General features: G+C 37.4%; 1 protein-coding gene across 1 annotated transcript in view; it reads right to left on the reverse strand.

Moving 5' to 3' along the window:
• DNAI3 (dynein axonemal intermediate chain 3) overlaps nucleotides 1–21,982 on the reverse strand; it is a 95,032-nt gene that overhangs the window by 12,427 nt on the left and 60,623 nt on the right. Inside the window, exons 12-17 of the mRNA XM_024767886.1 lie at nucleotides 21,130–21,258; nucleotides 18,603–18,676; nucleotides 14,152–14,299; nucleotides 12,709–12,796; nucleotides 6,398–6,528; nucleotides 1,037–1,100 (exon numbers count right to left, since the gene is read on the reverse strand). Coding sequence (XP_024623654.1) covers nucleotides 1,037–1,100; nucleotides 6,398–6,528; nucleotides 12,709–12,796; nucleotides 14,152–14,299; nucleotides 18,603–18,676; nucleotides 21,130–21,258 — 634 coding nt within the window. The remainder of the gene's footprint in view (nucleotides 1–1,036; nucleotides 1,101–6,397; nucleotides 6,529–12,708; nucleotides 12,797–14,151; nucleotides 14,300–18,602; nucleotides 18,677–21,129; nucleotides 21,259–21,982) is intronic.

The raw sequence follows: 21,982 nt of genomic DNA on the forward strand, positions 1-21,982 counted from the left end.
AATTAACAGCAACTTCTCTTTTTCTTTCCCACTCACATCCCACTGGTCACAAAGTCCTGGCGTGATGACTCGTATGTCTCTCTCTCCCTCTTGTATTTCCTCCGCTGGACATCCTTGTCACCCTGCCTATACATCAGTCCTCTCCATCTCTCATCTAGGCTATTGCAACTGGCCATCCTACTTCCCACCAATTAATTAACCCCTGCTCTCCTGACAGAGTGATTTTCTGATTATACTGGTGGTACTAGGATAAGGTCCACAGGTTAGTAAAGCACTCAAGGCTCTTTGCCATCTGGACTCAAATGTCCTTCCTGGCACCTCTCCTGCTGCTGTTGCCCTCTCTGTTACCATGCTTTGGCCAGAAGATCTCCCTGTTTACTAATTGTGCACTGCTCTTCTGAGCTTCCATGTTTTTGCACTTGTTCGTCTTTCTACCTGGAATGCCTTTCTCCAGCTGGAAACTTGCAAACCACCCACCTGGGCGTGTCCCTCACACCTCTGTTCATCTTCCCAGAGTCTGGGCCCCAGGAGCAGGGGAACACGTGGGCACGACCAGTCCCAGCCCCAAAGGAGGGCCCTAGAGCTAATTTCTCCCATACAGGGCTGAGGTCTGCAAGATCATGGTAAATTTAGCTTATAATTTCATGCTGACTCAGAATTTCCACATAGCTGAGCTACTGGGCTGTTGAATTATTGAAACAGCATGGTTATTTTAAAACTGAATTGTCCAAGGGTCTCCGTAATTTAAGTATCAATACATCAGTGCTCCTCAAATTTCAGTGTGAAAACAAATCTCCTGGAGAATTTTATTAAAATCTGTATTCAGATTCAGCAGGCCTGGGGTAGGATCCAAGATTTTGTTTTTCTAACAAGCTCCCAGGTGACAACTGTGCTGCTTGTCCAAAGCCCTCACTTTGAGTAACAAGTGTAGAGTCAGAACCTCAGGTGCCCTCTCTCGCATTAGCAAGGACAGGGTTACTCGTACTTCGTAAAAAAGAAATAAATTATTAATAACAGAGCAATCATCAAAACTTACTCATAAATCGGCCAGTTTCAGGGTCTCTTTCCATTTTCCAATCTGTGTATATCACGTCACCTTCCTAAAAATATTACAGGTTCCTGATGAGACAACTTAAAAGACAAAAGTCCTCTTATTCATGTGCTAAGACTGACCATGACCCAAACAAACACAAAGTAACAAGTCAATTTAATCAAACAATAATTTGGTGCAGTGTGGGGAGGGAAGGCTCAAAATGATTACTTGATTTTATATTAAACAAAAAAATGAATCTGTTGAGTTTTTATCTACACACATCGATGGGGAGAACACAGGCAATTACGAAGCTATTCTAGGTACACAAGTTCCAACTGCTGGGTTCCCAAAGTCGTTGTTAACAAAAAATTGTCCCAATAGACTGAAAGATCCAGAAGGGGAGGGATCTAGTCTGCCTTATTCAGTGATTTGTTCTCAGCATGTTACAAAGTCAGTACTTAATAAATATTCATGGAATAAGAGAGAAAGAGGGAATATGTATGGTACTCATCATCTTTGAAAGTTGAGAAGAGGAAACATCGAGTTCTAGCCAAATGACATAACAAGTAATATGTATTCCAGTTCTACTTATGGCCATTTTAAGGAGAAGAGAAAGAAGAGGGAGCTGGTGTAAACAAGAGGCAGAAATTGCCACACAAAGGGGAAAGACAGACAGAACCAGTGAATGAAGAGGTGGGAGAGGTTCAGAAAAAAAATGTAGTCCCAGGCCACCATCTTATAAATGTAAAACCCACATGCAATCCCCTAATCCCAATGTTTTTTTTCATTAAATAATAAGAGGAAAACACAGAGAAGGGTATATATTAAGATGAGTTAAGAGGACTCAGAGGAAGGGATGGATTGGGATACATAGGTGAGAGAGAGGAGATGGGAAAACATTTGATTTATGCAAAGTGAAGGACAATCTCATGGGACCAGGGCCACTCATTCATTCACTCATCTGTGCTTTCATTCATCCATGTCAACTCATTTAACAAACAAGGACTGTGTGTGGCACCAGAAATTCAGAGTCTGAAGACAAGCCCTCCCTCCCCTCTTGGTACACAGTCTAAGGGAGCAGACAGCCTGGGATGCGTCTACTGTACACCTCTAGCCCATCGCCTGTGGCACATCACCCTTGGAGTTACCATTTCCTGAGCACTCAGTGCTGCTGGAGTTGTTAGGAGCTTTATGTACATGACCCCAGCCCTCACCAAAGTCCTGTAAGAGAGTTAATATCTCCTGGCTCTCACAGCTGGTATGTGGAACTCAGAAACTGAACCGAGTCACGGGAATAATTTGCACCAGGTTAATAAATATGTGTTGAGTGGTGATTACATCACCAGCCACTTGGCTAGAAACCTTAACATCCCTCTCCATCTGGTTACCTAGTTCCGACAATTTCACTGCCCCCATGCCTGTGTGACATTCTCGGCCCCACTGCTCAGGCCCTCTTCACCACTGGATGGGCCCACCTGAGATCACTGTCTACCAGGCCTCTCTGCCTACAGGGCTCCACCACTTCCTCCAGCTTCAGCCCTGAGCCAGCCAACCTAGATCCCAGAGAGGCATCCCTTAAACCCTCTATCCAAAGTACAAGGTTCAGTCAGCCACGTCAGGGGTTGGCAGGAGAGCGTCCCACTGGATGGTCAGCCCCGCGAGGGCAGGGAATTTTGGATGTCTGTTCTCTGCTATATTCCCTGGGCCAAGAACAGTGCTTGGTATATATTAAATGTTCAGCAAATATCTGCTGAATAATGAATGATATTCACTCCAAGGAGTGCAAGGACTTGAAAGGCAGGAAAGAGTTTGGTAAGAAGAATGAGAGAAAAAATCAGAGCAGAGAGAGAGAGTGAGTAGACTGGTGCAGATGGGGGTGGAGAGAGAAAAAGGGGCCAAATGATGCAGAATCTTACATCATTTGGTATAAGGAGTTTGGATTTTTCATGTGTCACTAAGTAGTCACTAAAGAGGAGTTTAAGCAGAGGGTGTCATGCTTTAATTTCTGCTTTAAGATTTTGTGGTTATTTCTCTTTCTAAAGCTATCACTCTTGGCTTGCAAAACTTTGGTGTGCACAGAGACAAATATTATATGAATCCACTTACATAAGGTACCTAGAACAGTGAAATTCATTGAGACAGAAAGTAGAATGGTGGTGCCAGGAGTGGGAGGCAGTAGGGAATGGGGAGTTACTGCTTTAATTGCTACAGAAGTTTAATTTGGGAAAATGAAATAGTTCTCAAGATGGATGGTGGTGATAGCTACTCAATGATATGAATGTACTTAATACCATTGAACTGTACACTTAAAAATGGTTAAGGGGGACCTTCAAGATGGCGGAGGAGTAAAACGTGGAGATCACCTTCCTCCCCACAAATACATCAAAAATACTTCTACATGGGGAACAACTCCTACAGAACACCTACTGAACGCTGGCAGAAGACCTCAGACTACCCAAAATGGTCTTGGTGCTCCAGCCGGGTGTCAAGCCTGAGCCTCTGAGGTGGGAGAGCTGAGTTTAGGACACTGGACCACCAGAGACCTCCTGGCCCCACATAATATCAAATGGTGAAAGCTCCCCCAGAGATCTCCATCTCAACGTGAAGACCCAGCTCCACTCAATGACCAGCAAGCTCCAGTGCTGGAAATCCTATGCCAAACAACTAGCAAGACAGGAACAGAACCCCACCCATTATCAGAGAGGTTGCCTAAAATCATACTAAGTTCACAGATACCCCAAAACACACCACCAGACGTGGTACTGCCCACCAGAAAGACAAGATCCAGCCTCACCCACGAGAACACAGGCATCACTCCCCTCCACCAGGAAGCTTACACAACCCACTGAAGCAACCTTACCCACTGGGGTCAGAAACCAAAAACAATGGGAAATATGTACCTGCAGCCTGTGAAAAGGAGACACCAAACACAGTCAGCTAAGCAAAATGAGAAGGCAGAAAAATACACAGCAGATGAAGGGGCAAGGTAAAAACCCACCAGACAAAACAAATGAAGAGGAAATAGGCAGTATACCTGAAAAAGAATTCAGAAATGATAGTAAAGATGATCCAGAATCTTGGAAATAGAATGGAGAAAATACAAGAATTGTTTAACAAGGACCTAGAAGAACTAAAGAGCAAACAAACAACCATAAACAACACAATAAAAGAAACTAAAAATTCTCTAGAAGGAATCAATAGCAGAATAACTGAGGGAGAACACAAAAGACCCTGAATAGCCAAAGCAATCTTGAGAAAGAAAAATAGATCTGGAGGAATCAGGCTCCTTGACTTCAGACTATACTACAGAGCTACAGTAATCAGGACAGTATGGTACTCGCACAAAAAGAGATATATAGGTCAATGGAACAGGATAGAAAACCCAGAGGTAAAACCACGTACATATGGTCACGTTATCTTTGATAAAGGAGGCAGGAATATACAATGGAGAAAAGCCAGTGTCTTCAATAAGTGGTGCTGGGAAAACTGGACAGCTACATGTAAAAGAATGAAATTAGAACACTCCCTAACACCATACACAAAAATAAACTCAAAATGGATTAAAGACCTAAATGTAAGGCCAGACACTATAAAACTCTTAGAGGAAAACATAGGCAGAACACTCTATGACATAAATCACAGCAAGATCCTTTTAGACCCACCTCCTAGGGAAATGGAAATAAAAACAAAAATAAACAAATTGGACCTAATGAAACTTAAAAACTTTTGCAGAGCAAAGGAAACCATAAACAAGACAAAGAGACAACTCTCCGAATGGGAGAAAATATTTGCAAACGAAGCAACTGACAAAGGACTAATCTCTAAAATATACAAGCAGCTCATGCAGCTCAATATCGAATAAACAAACAACCCAATCCAAAAATGGGCAGAAGACCTAAATAGACATTTCTACAAAGATATACAGATTGCCAACAAACAGGTGAAAGGATGCTCAACATCACTGATCATTAGAGAAATGCAAATCAAAACTGCAATGAGGTATCACCTCACACCGGTCAGAATGGCCATCATCAAAAAATCTAGAAACAATAAACGCTGGAGAGGGTGTGGAGGAAAGGGAACCCTCTTGCACTGTTGGTGGGAATGTAAATTGATACAGCCACTATGGAGAACAGTATGGAGGTTCCTTAAAAAACTAAAAATAGAACTACCATACGACCCAGCAATCCCACTACTGGGCATATACCCTGAGAAAACCGTAATTCAAAAAGAGACACATACCACAATATTCACTGAAGCTCTATTTGCAATAGCCAGAACATGGAAGCAACTAAGTGTCCATCAACAGATGAATGGATAAAGAAGATGTGGCACATATATACAATGGAATATTACTCAGCCATAAAAAGAAATGAAATTGAGTTATTTTTAGTGAGGTGGATGGACTTAGAGACTGTCATACACAGTGAAGTAAGTAAGAGAAAAACAAATACCGTACGGTAACACATATATATGCAATCTCAAAAGAAATAAAAAGGTTCTGAAGAACCTAGGGGTAGGACAGGAATAAAGGTGCAGACGTAGAGAAAGGAGTTGCGGACACGGGGAGGGGGAAGGGTAAGCTGTGACAAAGTGAGAGAGTGGCATGGACAAACATACACTACCAAATGTAAACTAGATAGCTAGTGGGAAGCAGCCGCATAGCACAGGGAGAATAGCTTGGTGCTTTGTGTCCACCTAAAAAGGTGGGATAGGGAGGGTAGGAGGGAGATGCAAGAGGGAGGGGATATATGTATATGTATAGCTGATTCACTTTGTTATACAGCAGCAACTAACACAACCATGTAAAGCAATTATATTCCAATAAAGATGTTAAAAAAAATAAGAAGGAAAACTTATGGATTATGCAGCCAAAAAGAAGGTTAAGATGGTAGATTTCATGTTTATGCATATTTTGTCATTATTGTTATTATGTTCAGTTGCTATTTATCTTTTGAATTGAGTGAGTTTTTCACTCTCTTTCCTACTAGATTGTTCTGGCCTAACAAAGCAATATATTTTCTTAGTAAATCTCTAACACTTCACATGGTTTCTTCCATACGGTATAGGTGTTTGATAAATATTTGCAGGCTGATCAAAAAATTATTAGTAAAAAGAATCATACCTAATTTTATAGACTTTTCCACTTTTGTTCAGGAACATCTCAAATATGAAGCTATGAGGCACTGAGGTTAAAACTTTTAAATGCAAGCAAGCGTATAAAAATATGAAAGCAGTATAAGTATTGTAAGCCAAAGGATAGAAGACTACAAAAAATATTGTGAGTTCTCAAAAGACAAACATACTGTAGAGGTCATAATCACTTATTTCAATGTAACTTAGAAGCAGATAATTCCAACTCACCTCTGTTCCCACAAAGAACTTGGTGCAGAAGTCATCTATTGGCTTGAGATGATTGCCCAACCCACCTTCCAGATTCTGGTATGGGTTCATTTCTCCTGCTTTCATTGCTTTGCTTTGGGCTAACATTTTGTCTTTTGGAGGTGTATGGATAGAAGAAACACATATTTACACTGAAAGATATTCTAAAATATAGTTAGTCTGTTTTCTCTGTCCTTTGTGACACATATCCGCCCCATTTCCTCCCCAGTGTGGTGGGCATAAGTCCAAGCGTTTTTAGATTTCTAATTTAGCAGTAGAATGCCTTTTTCAAACCAAAGTTTGTGTGGACTCCCCTGCCTGTAAAACTGATCAAAGCTGCACTGCTCTGGTTGAAGTGTTTCATGGGTGGGAAAGGGAAGATTCCTCTGCCCACTTTTCAGCGGCTCTAAAAGTTTCCATAACACAGTTTGAAAATCAATTCTACATCATTTACATCATTTCAGAATTATTTACAGTATATTAGACACAAAATACATCCTCTGGGTTAAATAACACCCTTGATTTTCTTAATAAGTCATTGGTATTTCTCTTGACTTGTTAACACCCTTGATATTCTCTAATGAGAAACTCATGTCATTTTTATTCAGTTGGCATCATATAGCAATTTTTCAAATAATTTAAGGTTAGGCTCTCAAGTACCCAAAATTTTTTAACTTCTAAAAAATAAATCCATCTAACATGTGTTACTTGTTTGTTATAAACACAGCGTATGGAACACAATTTAATGTTTGCTGAGTAGTTCAGGTTTATTATTTATGAACATCAATGATGGTGCTATATTACAGCTATCCACGCAAACAGTAAGAGCACAGTTAATCTGGGGTCTGAAACTCAAATGTTATCTGGAACTTCTTTCTTTTTAAAAGTATCTGGTGTCAGTCAGATACTTTTGTTATCTAAAATTAATAAATGTTATTTGTTGAGATCTGAAATTAATAAATGTTATTTGAAGCTTTGGAAAAGAGAGAAAAGCATGAATAAAATAACAAAAATCCTTCATTATCATATTTCCCAGAGGTAACCACTATTAAAATATTGGTATATTTTTCCCTCTATTACTTTTTGGTGAATATATATAGACTATGTTTTAAGTGAGTATTCTAGCTTTTTATCCTGATTTTCTATTCTCTTAAAGATATGTCTGGGGCATTTTCCCAAATCATTTATTTGTTTTTAAATGTGATATTAAATTTCTGGGAAAGATCATAAAGAAATATAAGCTCACAATACTTTACTCATCACACCTCCTTAATGCATTCTCTGGGTTGTATCAATCATGGGAAAATCAACTAACAAACATATACATGAAAACTAAGACAGGAGAAGAAAACTTCAGCTATACTAAAAATAGACATTGCATTTCAAAAAACTTTTGAAAGTAATTCCAGACAAAAGTAAAAGATAATCATCATGATTTAGTAGGTACAGTCAACCAACACTTCCTTTGGGATCTACACGTTTTGAGCAGTCCCTTTCATATTGGGTAAGACATTAAAAACAAGTACCAAAGTAAGCCAAACATGGAAGCTTTAAATAGCTGTATTATGAAGTATCATCAACATTTTAAGAAATAACTAGGCACATTCAATCACATTGTTCTTACTAAAAGATATTATTCATAATACATTTAGCAAGAGCAAAAAGGCATTTCGTACCCATTTAATACATAAAATTAAAATCATTAAAATATTTATTTCAAATTCTTCACTCTCATTTTTGTCTGTTTTTCTCTTTTTAAAATCATGTGCATATCTATTTACAATAGCCCGGAGATGGAAACAACCTAAGTGTCCATCATCGGATGAATGGATAAAGAAGATGTGGCACATATATACAATGGAATATTACTCAGCCTTAAAAAGAAACGAAATTGAGCTATTTGTAATGAGATGGATAGACCTAGAGTCTGTCATACAGAGTGAAGTAAGTCAGAAAGAAAAAGACAAATACCGTATGCTAACACATATATATATATGGAATTTAAGAAAAAAAAAAAGTCATGAAGAACCTAGGGGTAAGACAGGAATAAAGATGCAGACCTACTGGAGAATGGACTTGAGGATACGGGGAGGAGGAAGGGTGAGCTTTGACAGGGCGAGAGAGAGTCATGGACATATACACACTAACAAACGTAGTAAGGTAGATAGCTAGTGGGAAGCAGCCGCATGGCACAGGGATATTAGCTCGGTGCTTTGTGACAGCCTGGAGGGGTGGGATAGGGAGAGTGGGAGGGAGGGAGATGCAAGAGGGAAGACATATGGGGACATATGTATATGTATAGCTGATTCACTTTGTTATAAAGCAGAAACTAACACACCATTGTAAAGCAATTATACTCCAATAAAGATGTTAAAAAAAATCATGTGCATAAATATGTTAGGAGAGTAGAACATGTGTATAATTTGTAAATAAATACATGTTCACTGGGGATATGTGCTCAAAAACGTTTCCTGAGGGGGTGCAAGATAGAAAGATTTGGAACCCTCTGGCCTAACAAGGGGAGCCAAGAGCCTGATCCAGGGGTCACTACTGATAATGAAAAGGAAAAGGCAAATGTTCAATGCATTGTAAACAAAGACTTAATTACCCTGTGTGAGAGACCGGGCATGGCGGCCTTGGGAGAGAGGCTGGGATGACTCACGTTATGGGTTCTGTTCCAGACACACTGACGTTGTAGGATTAGGTTGGGTTCAATCCCAAAAGATGGTGAGAGGCGAGACTTAAGGATTCTCATCAGAGGTGAGAGAATACACTGTGTTACCAAAGGGAGAGTGCGTAAAAAGGAAAGCACACAGCTGAAGTTAGAGTTTGAGGTATATTCATGATGAGAGGGCAGTAAGGTGAAACGGAGGCAGGAAAGAGGAAAGAAACTGAAGGAGGATCAGGAAAATCACAAAAACCAAGGTGTGAGCTCCAAGAAAAGGGGCTTAGTTGATAGAGTTTAATGTGATGGTCAAAGAGGATGAAGCCAGAGAGAAATGTTATCATCAACTGCATTTACTCAGACTTGACCGGAATAACTTGGATATTTATTCAATTCAATGTCATCCTCATGGGTCATGGATTTTCCATCACCAGGAATAGTAATAATAATAGCAGCTAACATTTACTGAGTGCTTACTACATGCCAGACACTAAACTGTGTGGGCTAAACCATTTCATTCAGTTCTCACAATAACTCCTGAGGTGGTAAAGCATTAATCCTCCTCCCTAGGTGAGTAAACTGAGCCTCAGAGAGATGCAGTTGCTTGCCCAAGGGCTCACGTATGTTAGCTAACATTTATTGTGAGTTGATGATGGGCTGTTCTTAGAGCTTTACATGTATTAACTAATTTTATCTTCACAACACTCTAAGAGGTAGTTACCTTTATTATTTACTCCCCTTGTCTTCATCTCTCCCTTTTCAAACAGGTGGGGGAAAAAAAAGTAAGGCACAGAGAGATAAAGCCATTCGATCTGTTCAAATAATAATTTGTGGCTTTGTGATTTAAACCCAGACTCCAGAATCCACATCCTAAAGTATTCTGACACATTGCTTAGAAGAATATAATGGAGGCTTTGAAGATAATTCCCAAAGAGGCATTCCAGAACCATTTAGAGCAAAGGTTTGTATGGAAACACAAAAGACCCCGAATAGCCAAAGCAATCTTGAGAAAGAAAAATGGAGCTGGAGGAATCAGGCTCCTGGACAACAAAGTAATCAAGACAGTATGGTACCGGCACAAAAACAGAAATATAGATCAGTGTTACAGGATAGAAAGCCCAGTGATAAAACCATGCACATATGGTCACCTTATTTTTGATAAAGGAAGCAAGAATATATAATGGAAAAAAGACAGCCTCTTCAATAAGTGGTGCTGGGAAAACTGGACAGCTACATGTAAAAGAATGAAATTAGAACACTCCCTAACACCATACACAAAAATAAACTCAAAATGGATTAAAGACCTAAATGTAAAGCCAGACACTATAAAACTCTTAGAGGAAAACATAGGCAGAACACTCTATGACATAAATCACTGCAAGATGCTTTTTGGCCCACCTCCTAGAGAAATGGAAATAAAAACAAAAATAAACAAATGGGACCTAATGAAACTTAAAAGTTTTTGCACAGCAAAGGAAAACATAAACTAGACAAAAAGACAACCCTCAGAATGGGAGAAAATATTTGCAAATGAAGCAGCTGACAAAGGACTAATCTCCAAAATATACAAGCAGCTCATGCAGCTCAATATTGAAAAAACAAACAACCCAATCCAAAAATGGGCAGAAGACCTAAATAGACACTTCTACAAAGATATACAGCTTGCCAACAAACAGGTGAAAGGATGCTCAACATCACTGATCATTAGAGAAATGCAAATCAAAACTGCAATGAGGTATCACCTCACACCGGTCAGAATGGCCATCATCAAAAAATCTAGAAACAATAAACGCTGGAGAAGGTGTGGAGGAAAGGGAACCCTCTTGCACTGTTGGTGGGAATGTAAATTGATACAGCCACTATGGAGAACAGTATGGAGGTTCCTTAAAAAACTAAAAATAGAACTACCATATGACCCAGCAATCCCACTACTGGGCATATACCCTGAGAAAACCATAATTCAAAAAGAGACATGTACCACAATGTTCATTGAAGCTCTATTTGCAATAGCCAGGACATGGAAGCAACCTAAGTGTCCATCGACAGATGAATGGATAAAGAAGATGTGGCACATATATACAATGGAATATTACTCAGCCATAAAAAGAAACGAAACTGAGTTATTTGTAGTGAGGTGGATGTACCTAGAGTCTGTCATACAGAGTGAAGTAAGTCAGAAAGAGAAAAGCAAATACCATGTGGTAACACATATATATGGAATTAAAAAAATAAAAAGGCACTTCCCTGGTGGTGCAGTGGTTGGGAGTCCGCCTGCCAAGGCAGGGGACATGGGTTCGTGCCCTGGTCCGGGAAGATCCCACATGCCGCGGAGCGGCTGGGCCCGTGAGCCATGGCCGCTGAGCCTGTGCCTCCGGAGCGTGTGCTCCGCAACGGGAGAGGCCACAACAGTGAGAGGCCCGTGTACCGCAAAAAACAACAACAACAACAGAAAACATGTGGAATGTTTTAATATTGCTTTGAAAATGTCTATAAAAATTCAGTGATTCCATTTTTTTTAGCATGAGGTCTTGGGTTGTATCTATGAAACACACAGCTTCAAAGTGAATTTTGCCCAAGCTGGGTATTAGTTGTATAATATGTTTTTCTTCGATGTCCTATTATTTAACTGAACATTGAACAATTTATAAATGTAAATCCTTTTGATAAGGCAAATGTTTGAAAAATACTTCAGCTGCTAGTGATTCTCGTACATTTTCATTATGCATTGCTCTCCAGGTGGGATATTAATCCACAACTTTATTCAAACAGTTTTGACAGCTCACATGCATACCCTTCAATTACTTCAACAAAGGTGTATTGGTTGAGATATATTTAAAAGTCAAGGGGCTTCCCTGGTGGCGCAGTGGCTAAGAATCCACCTGCCAACGCAGGGGACAAGGGTTTGAGCCCTGGTCCGGGAAGATTCCCACATGCCGCGGAGCAGCTAAGCCCGTGTGCCACAACTACTGAGCCTGCGCTTTAGAGCCTGCGAGCCGCAACTACTGAAGCCTGTGCTCTTAGAGCCTGTGGTCCACAACAAGAGAAGCCATGGCAATGAGAAGCCCGCGCACTGCAATGAAGAGTAGCCCCTGCTCGTTGCAACTAGAGAAAGCCCGTGTGCAGCAATGAAGACCCAACACAGCCAAAAAACAAAAAAAAATCAATTGTTCTTTCTTTCCTCAGTTTTCTCATGGTGTTGTATAAATATTAATTTTCCTGTTCTATTCTGATTGAGAATGGTAATTTGTTTCTGAGCACTTCATAACTTAGTTTGCTAGACTTGAGATGCATTCCATTCTGTAGAGTTATTCTTGACCACATACATATTCATTAAGTGAGCTTTGTTAAATTTTTTAGTGTAATAAATTTTCAAAAATATATGAATGTACTCAATAACTGTGAAATTGAATTGAATTGAGTTCTGTCAAGTCTTTTGTTGTGTATAGGCAGTTTTAGTGTGTTGGCTATAGCGATTACAGCCTTTGTAAAGTTCCATATTGGAGGGTTTGCTTTTCTGTATTTTTTTTTTTTTTAATTAGACTATCCTAGCAAGTATTCACCTTAGACGTAAGGAACTACTAACACCTGAACTTCATTAGATGCCTTTTTAATAAGAAAAAGCAGTTACCTTGTGCTTTGTAAAGAAGACTGTCTCCACTCAGGCTTAACTTGGTTGGGCAGTGGTCTAAAGTTGTTTCACCTTTAGACAGTCTTATCTTTTGAGAGAACATACAAGAAAGATTATTTCCATATATCCTTAAATTATCCATGGCTGGTTTATTCTTGCTTTTCCCTTCTGCCCCCAGATCTCTACGTCCCTACTTTCCTCTCCTTCTCCCTTCTCCCTTCTCCCTCAGATTCTGATTGCTTTTCCCCAATGGCAGGCACCTAAACCACAGTTTCTAAAACCAGGCTACTGAGGGGAGCTTGTCTGGGGGCTCATTTCCAAATCCCAAAGTCTCATGTGTTGTTAAACTTCTGAAAATGTTTTGTCTTCTATTCCATAAAATCTCATTGTTGGTTTTAATATAAAATAATGGCCTATTCCCCTGTTCCCTAAATCTTTTAGTTAAACAAAGCTCCAAACAGTTGTGCAGGGACCTTGCATTCCCCTGGAGCTGTCAAGTCCCTTCAGGGACACACATGCCCCTGAGTTCCAGGATGGCCCTGAGTCTGCTCCAGAATGGGAAACTGTCACACTTTACATTTTCCCCTCATGTCTCCCTCCTCACTTTTCTCCAACAGGATGTTTGTCCACATGCTATACAATTATTCTCAGGTGAATTTTTGTTTGCTTGTTTCTTTTAAAAGTATCTACATCTCAGTAAATCCTACCCTAGAAAATTTCTAATCCTATTTAATTTCTAATCCTAGTTACTTCAGGAATATTCTCACCCCTCTGTGCTCTCTCTTCCACTGGGAGCAAATACATGATAATGTAATTCTAGTGATACTTGTAAATCAGAGGAAAAGAAAAATATTAAGTTTGGAATTAGAATTAAATATTCCAAAGAAAAAGAGCCATCAATGTCAGAAGTTCATTCATACTTTTCACATACTTCCCATCCACAGCCTTATCTTTCTTAAATTAAAACTACTTTTCTTCAAGCTCTGCCACTGAAGATAACTACAAATAATTTCTCTTTCAATTATTTGGTCATAGGTATTACAATACAATTCTACTATTGATATGCAAAATACGTAGAATTTTGGCTACAGGAGGGGTAAAATTAGCTTTCCCAGGCTAACCTAAGAGCCTACCAATTTTTAAGCAACTGCTATACAAATGAATAATTATTACACAAACCACTGGTAAGTTGTGGCTTGCTTATACATGAACAAATATCAATCTTGAGTTCACAATAACTGTGATTTCTGCCTTGACCTAGGCAGACCTTATAATAACTCTCACTGAAGAACTGATTGGTTGAATGAATATAAGTATTGTAATGTCCTGTGTTAATGTGAGCTGCTCTACTTTTATAGTGTGTGTATATGTATGTATGTCTATGCATATAAACCATATAGTGTATATAAGCAAATAAAATGGACGAAATCCCATGTTACTTACCTTAGAAAGAGGTTTCCAGGAGAGATTTAGATGCAAAAAAGTGGATGGTACATCAAAAGGAACTTCAATACTTTCTTCTTTCTTTTTCTCTGTTGGTGGTTGAGGGGTTAAGGCTTTCTGAGGTCTGATATCCCAAAAACATATTGTGCTTTAAAAAAAGTTTACAGTTTAATTTTTAACTAAGTACAAAGAAGAGGTGTAACCTCAGGACTACCATTCTTGCTGCTACACATTACCGATGTGATCATGGCTATATTTGATATCTCTGAATTTAAGATTTTTATGAAATAGGACTGTTTTGCATTGAATATTTTGGGGAATTATACCATTTATAGGGTTATTTAATGACTTTGCTAGTATTGAGACTAATATTATACATGAGAGCTGAGTTTGGAGATCGACACAATCTTTTTTTAAAACAACAGTTTTATTGAAATATAACCCATATATCACAAAATTCACCCATTTAAAGTTCTCAATTCAGTGGTTTTTAATATATTCATTGAGTTGTGCAAGACATTACCACAATTGATTTTAGAAGATTTTCATCACCTTCCAGAAAAAAACGTGTACATATTACCAGTAAGTCCCCATTTCCCTTAATCCCTCCGACTAGCCCTGGGCAACCACTAACCTACTTCCTGTCTCTACAGATTTGTCTATTCTGGACATTTCATATAAATGGAATCATATAGTATGTGGTCTTTTGTGACTGGCGTCTTTCTTTTAGCATGTTTTCAAAGGTCATTCATGATGTAGTATATATCAGTACATCATTCCTTTTTATTGTCAAATAATATTCCATTCTATGGACTATACTACACTTTATTTACCCATTCCTCATTTGATGGACTGATGAATGAATAAATTTGGGTTATTTCCCCTTTTTGCTATTATGATTAATGCTGTTATGAACATTTGTTGGTAAGTTTTTGTGGATGTAGGTTTTCACTTCTCTTGGATATATATTTAGGAGTGGAATTGCTGGGTTATATGGTAACACCTATATTTAATCTTTTGAGGAACTGCTAGATTGTTTTCCAAAGCAACTGGATCATTTTTGAGGATTCCAATTTCTCTACACCCTCACCAAATGTATTACTTTTTTTTTGTCTTGAGGATTCCAATTTCTCTACATTCTCACCAACATTTACTATTTTTTGTCTTTTTTAAACTTTAGCTATCCTAGTGGGTGTGAAGTTGTACCTCATCAAAAGTGATTCTGATTTGCATTTCCTTGTGCTTTTGGGGTAATATCTAGGAAATCAGTACCTAATCCAAGGTCATAAACATTTACATTTATGTTTGCCTATGTTTTCTTCTAATAGTTTTACAGTTTTAGCTCTTATATTAGGTCTTTATTTCATTTTCAATTAATTTTTGTATAGAGTGCGAGGTAATTATTTTGCAGGTGAATACCCATTTGTCCTAGCACCATTCATTGAAAAGACTATTCTTTCTCCATTAAATTGTCTTGGTATCCTTGTTGAAAATCAGTTGACCACAGATATATGGGTTTATTTCTGGACTTTCAATTCTATTCCATTGATCTATATGTCTATCCTTCAGCCATTCTCAGTACATGTGTCTCTACAATGGTAACTGTGCAGAAAGTTTAGAGATTAAGAAGTGTGAGTCTTCCAACTTTGTTCTTTTCTGTCAAGACTGTTTTGGCTATTTTGTGTCATTGTGGTTTTGATTTGACAGCTAATGATTTTGAGCATCTTTTCTTGTGTGTATTGGACATTTGTCTATCTTTTTTGAAGAAATGTCTATTGATAATCTTTGCTCATTTTTAAATTAGATTATTTGTCTTTTTATTGTTGAGTTGTAAGAGTTCTTTATATAGTCTTAATAGAAATCTCTTATCAGATACATGATTTGCAAATATTTTCTCCCATTGTATGGGTTGTCTTTTAAATTTCTTGATAGTGCTTCAAAAGCACTATCAACTTGAATTTTGATGAAGTTCAATTTATCTTTTTTTATTTTATTGCTTGTTTTAGTGTTTTATATATATATATAACACATACACAGAGTTGGATTTAATGTGCTTTGTACATAGTAGGCATACAGTAAGTGTCGTTTCTCCCTTATTTCTCCTTCCTCACAGGTTGATTATGAAAATCAAATGAGGGCTTCCCTGGCGGTGCAGTGGTTGAGAGTCCGCCTGCCGATGGACGACACGAATCCGTGTACCCTGCATCGGCAGGCGGACTCTCAACCACTGCGCCACCACGGAAGCCCTAGAGTGTTATTTTTAACACAATAAACTTGGTAAAAATTTATAATGATACTTGTTCAGTACTTCAGTATATAATGTCTTTGTAGTAATTATGTGAAAACATAATAAGAACAGCAAAGAATATGCCACATTAGCTCCATAATTTCTGTCACTTAGGTTATGAGTAAACAGATTAATAAATTTAAGATATTATTAAAGAATTTAGATGTGTAAGTTAAAGTATTTAGATAAACAGATGGTAACTTGAGACTAACAAAACTTTTATTCATTTATGTGAATTAGTTAATATTATTTATTCATTTAATAATGGATAAATAATTAAAATTAATAAAAATATTAATCATATTAATGGTCAAAACATAAATCATTGGTAGAATACCACAGATGACATAACAAAATGTTTTAAAATATAATTATAGTTGGTTTAAACCTGTTTTTCCAAATTACATAGCTCTTCTTGAATCTCATTTACAGCATTAATTTTCATTATTTGTAAAATGGTTTTGCTAAATACAGATAGCTTCAATTGAACTTTCTGCATCAATCAATCACACATCTTTAATTAGCAGAACCCTATTTTATCTTATTCTGTATTATAAGACCCTTAGTATGGCTAAAGTATAAAGACTAGAACTGATGAATTTTCTGGATAGCTAAAAATGGGGCTTTCTAAATGCATAAACTTTTTTTTACTTTAACAACTTTTGAAGGAACTATTTCCAGAATATTTCAGAATATTTCCAAATTCAAGGGCCATCATTATAGACAACAATCAAGGACCTGTATCTTCAACATATAACATGTAATATTTTAAGTCTGTTCAGAGCTTCTAAATGTTCTCCAAGGCCACTGAAGAACAGTATAGCTTTCCATTCTGCTGTTTATAATCAACACTATACCATAAGCATCTTTCCATGAAATAATAATACAATCTTAATTGTTGCATAATATTTCATATGACCCTGTAGGTGCTATGTGTTGTTTTTGCCTGGGCAGCAATTCCCCCCTCCTTTTTTAGCAAGAGGCTTCTAATTGGTTTTTTGAGAACTGCCCCTTCCCCGTTGCATGCAGTCAGGTTGGAACTGTCATTCAAGGTGCTCTGCCATTCCTTCCCTGGCCAAAGGTGTGAGTTCATGATGTAACAGAAGCCAGTCAGACTCTCTTCTGTCACTCTGAATCTTGAACGGTGACACAGTGGTTGGAACCGATCCATTCAGATGGTAGGGGCTGGCCATTCATTCTGGCCACTCACTAGGTATACAGTGAGCTATAGGTGACAATGTATTTGCCTTCAAAGCCTCATTTCCTCTATCTATACGTATTTTTCAGGGTTGAGAATATAAAAATAGTTAACCTGCTAAAGCACGTAGTACAGTATTGGCATAAACTTCCAATAAATTTATTTTATCCCCTTAGGTTAACTATAGTTAATTTCTGTTGCTTGCACTCACAGAACCTTACCTAATATGTGCCCACAGCGTTAATCATGTCTCCCCAACCCCCTGCCCATGGCTGCTGCTAATGTTACTTATGCCTTCACCTGCCACTCCACAGCTGCTTCTGCTGCGATCAGTGTCTAAAACTTACAGTGTCATGATATCTATTGGGGTCAAAGCTACTTGGAGTGGTAAAGTTTTGCCAGTATTTGGATGCTAGATAATAGTATTGCCCTTCTTGCCCTTCTTACCCTTCTTATGTCCTACTTCACTCTGAATTTTCAGTTCTATAAATTGGAGGATACAATTTTTAAAAATAAACATTCTTCAACATAGTTACTGAATTACTTATAAAAACATTTGTAATAAATATGCAATAAAAAATGTAAAACTCTTCCACTTTTTAAAAGAAACTTTCCCAATTAAACGTTGTCATCTTCGTAATTGTGAGATAAAATTGAATGTAAACAATACATATTACAAATTTACAAATATGTGAATATGAAGAAACAGAATAACTATGGATAATGTTATACAACATTACCAACCATGAAACCTAGTTAATTCTTCTTTTTACAACATATTCGTATCCACAAAAAGATTTTTCTAAAACCAGCAACAATCTAACATTCTGTTCTTTAGTTATATTAGGTTTAATTGTTACAACAAAGATTATTTAAGGAACAGAAGAGGACAATGACTTTATAAGCATCTAAAAAAAGAGTATATTGTTTGAAAACATATTAGGTAATGATTAAAATAAGACATACCAGTCTGCCGAACAAGTGACAAGTTGACAGGATATTCCACTTCGATTTTCAAAGGCAGATCCCAATCTGTTAATCTATTTTTAAAAGTGCTGGAAGTAAGTTCTGTGTACCTAGGACAGTAATGACTTTTTTCTCAAAGATTTTTACACTAAATTTTTTTTTCTCCTTTGCTTTAATTTTTATTAAAAGAACAACACAAACAGAATTTGGAAACTGGAAAGTTTCAAAATCAAATATAATTCTGCTATACATATTTTCCAGCCTTTTTCTCACAGAAACGTTTTTACATTTTAAAATTAGTTTTAGTTAGTATGCCTATAAATTTCCATCTTAAGATCTTTCAGTTAATGTAATTTGAACATTTACCTATGTAGTCATAAATCATTCTGTTTTTTAATATATAGATGATGTATCATAATGTCATTACCATTATTATTAGAAATGTAGGCACTCTGTTTTTCACTATTAATTGTGGAGCTGAACATGGGAGCTTTTATGAGATTGTTAAGCAGGTAAGATCAATAGAAAAGAGACTTGGTGTTAAATTAGATACCTACAGCATGCAGCGAATGCTGGGGTGCCTGCATTCTTTTAGTAATTAGTGGCACAACTCTGCGAGCACACAGAGGAGTCCAAGGAGGGTTAGTGGCTCCTTAGAGTCCTAGAAGGTCCAAGATTCCAACCAGCTAGCTCTCAAAGGAGGTGGAAGGTTTTGTGGCAACCTATGAAGGTGCTACTCTCAAATCAATAGGGAAACATGACTTTCCCCAATACCCTACCTACTTGGTAGGACTGATGAGCAAAAGGTCAAACAAAGGTGGGGGTTCCAGCAGCAGATAAACAGTAAAAGTAGGGGTGGAAAGAAGAATACAGGCGCAGCAGTGGTAAGGCCTGTTGGCAAGACCTGTTGGCATCACAGGAGCTAGGATCCTAGAAACCTGGCTGATGCTGCTGTGGCATGAGCCCAGTCAGGATCACTTAATAGCTGCCAGCTTCCACTGTGATTGATAAACAATCCAGAACCCATCTTTCCTCTCCCTCTAGTAAGGCTTCCCTGTTGTAGGAAGTTCAAGACTCCAGAGTTGTGCTTGCTCTGGAGTTTTATGTTTTAATGATTTAAAAAAAAAAAAACCCACAATCATATTATAGTTTGGAAAATAGAAGGTTTTAAAATCAAATATAATTCTACCTTACATTCTTTTCCAGTCTTTTTCATGGATACACTTTGACATGATTTGTCAAGGTATGCATGTGATTGTATGTCTTAGGTCACAAATTGGATTATTTCTTTGCATAAATTTCCCAAATTTGAATTACTGGTCAAAAACTTTGAAAATTTGGATGATTTAAGAACCACATCGACTAAATTGTATTCTAAAACTTTTATGTTGGAACCAGTAATGTTGGAGTTTATTGATTTCACCATTTCATCCTTTCTAACATGGGAAATTACTAGAAAATTTCATTTAAAAATTAAATAGGTCCAATGGAAAAGAAAAAAATCAAATAGGTCCAAAATAGTACATTATTGTTCCTTTATTATTAATTTCTTTGATATTAGAAAGTCTGAATAATTTTCCTGTTTATCTACTAATTGTTCTTCAGTATATGTCTTTAGCTTATTTACTGGAAAATTTGTATTTACCATATTTGAGGCAAATATTTTTCTTCATTTTGCTGCTTGCTCTTTATTTTGTAATTTAAAACTTTACATGTATATGTTTTGAATTTCTTTCAATATTAATTAGCTTAGAAAAGTACAGAATCCAGAAATACGATATTCTATTTTGATTTGTTGTATTTATTTTGGTCCATTATAACTTTGAAAAGTAATTGTGCTTTTGCATAATCCATTTAAATATCTTGAAGGGCTAATCACCCTTCATAACTCTAAGTTTTCAGAATATTCTTTGATATTCTGACCTTTTAATTTCCATAGACTCTTAGTTCCTTGAGGGAAACATTTGGGAAGCTTACTAGTTTTCAAATTCACAAACAGCAGCCGTTGTGGGTCAAGTAAAGAACCACAAAGCCATATTGCAGCACAGATGCTAGGCAGTCAGCTGGGCTCACTCACTGCACAAATAGTCTTCACCTACCAGCCTCATGACGCACTCAATTCAAGACTGCCTTGCAAAATGACGCATTACTACATGTCACAGATCTTCAAGGTTATATGCTCTAAATAGTTGAAATCATAAACTTTAAATCTGCAAAGGCTAAGGGTGTAAAATATTTGCACTCTATTTTTACAACCTTCACTTTCTCCACTGTTGTATTATATCAGTGCTAATACCACCTACATTTTTAATTTTTATAAACCACTGAAGTTGACACATTGGCATTATTCTCATCCCTAAGTCTGATCTTGGTCTGTCAACAGTGACACAACTGTGTGATGTGTTGTTTCTGGTTATTTCACAATTAAAATGCAAATGAATTGTTGACTTCAAACATCCTCTTTGAATAAAATTTTCTAAAAACTTACAAGCCAGCAGGAGAAAAGTATGAGGCCATCAAGACTCACCTCAAATGTGTCAGGCAGCCAATGTATATCTGTAATAACTTTCCTATGTCCATTTTCTATTGAGGAGACGGCACAGTGTCTGATATACATTGCTTCTGTATTAGTCTCTGGTTCAAGGAGAAACATAGGCTGTAAAATGTTACAAGAAAGTTATGTGCTAATTTCAGAGAGCTGATGAAGCAACTCATACTTTACTTATCATTCCAATTATAATCAATAATTTGGAGAAATACCAGTTCAAGGAAAAACACAAATTAGTGTTTCTATGTATTATATAGTTAGATAATAAGATTATCTTCTTTCTACTTCAGTTTAGTCTAAGATTTTCTCTCTAAACTTTTAACAAGAATGACTGACCCATTCCCTAAAGAACCAATGAGATCCCATTTTTGAAGGAGTATTTCTGTGAGTGCACAGAAAACCACATCCCATGGTTTCTTGGTCAGAGACCTGTGGGAGCTGAGGAATCTCTAGACCTCTTGGCAGGATCCACAGCTTCACAAATCATAGTGTCTTATTACCCGGAAGGCTTTTAACCCCTTCATTTTATACACGAGAAAATTGATGCTTGCTGAGGGAATGGGGGACATATCCAAACTCACAGGACTGTGATCTAAAGCCTGGATGCATGGTTCTTCTATCCAGTGCTCTTTCAACTACATCACTTTAGGCAATCCCTTGGCCCCTCCATTTTATTTAACAACAATAACAACAAAAAAGAACCCCTGGAATAGACAGTACAACCTGTTTAGTGGTGTTTTAAATCAAGGGCCTACATAAAAGTGATTCAAAATACATCCACAGCAGGTGTGAAGACTTAGGAAATAACACTTTTTTTTTTTTTTTTTTTTAT

This window comes from Neophocaena asiaeorientalis, unplaced genomic scaffold, assembly GCF_003031525.2.
Source record: "Neophocaena asiaeorientalis asiaeorientalis breed wild unplaced genomic scaffold, Neophocaena_asiaeorientalis_V1.1 scaffold546, whole genome shotgun sequence".
Taxonomy (NCBI): Eukaryota; Metazoa; Chordata; class Mammalia; order Artiodactyla; family Phocoenidae; genus Neophocaena; species Neophocaena asiaeorientalis.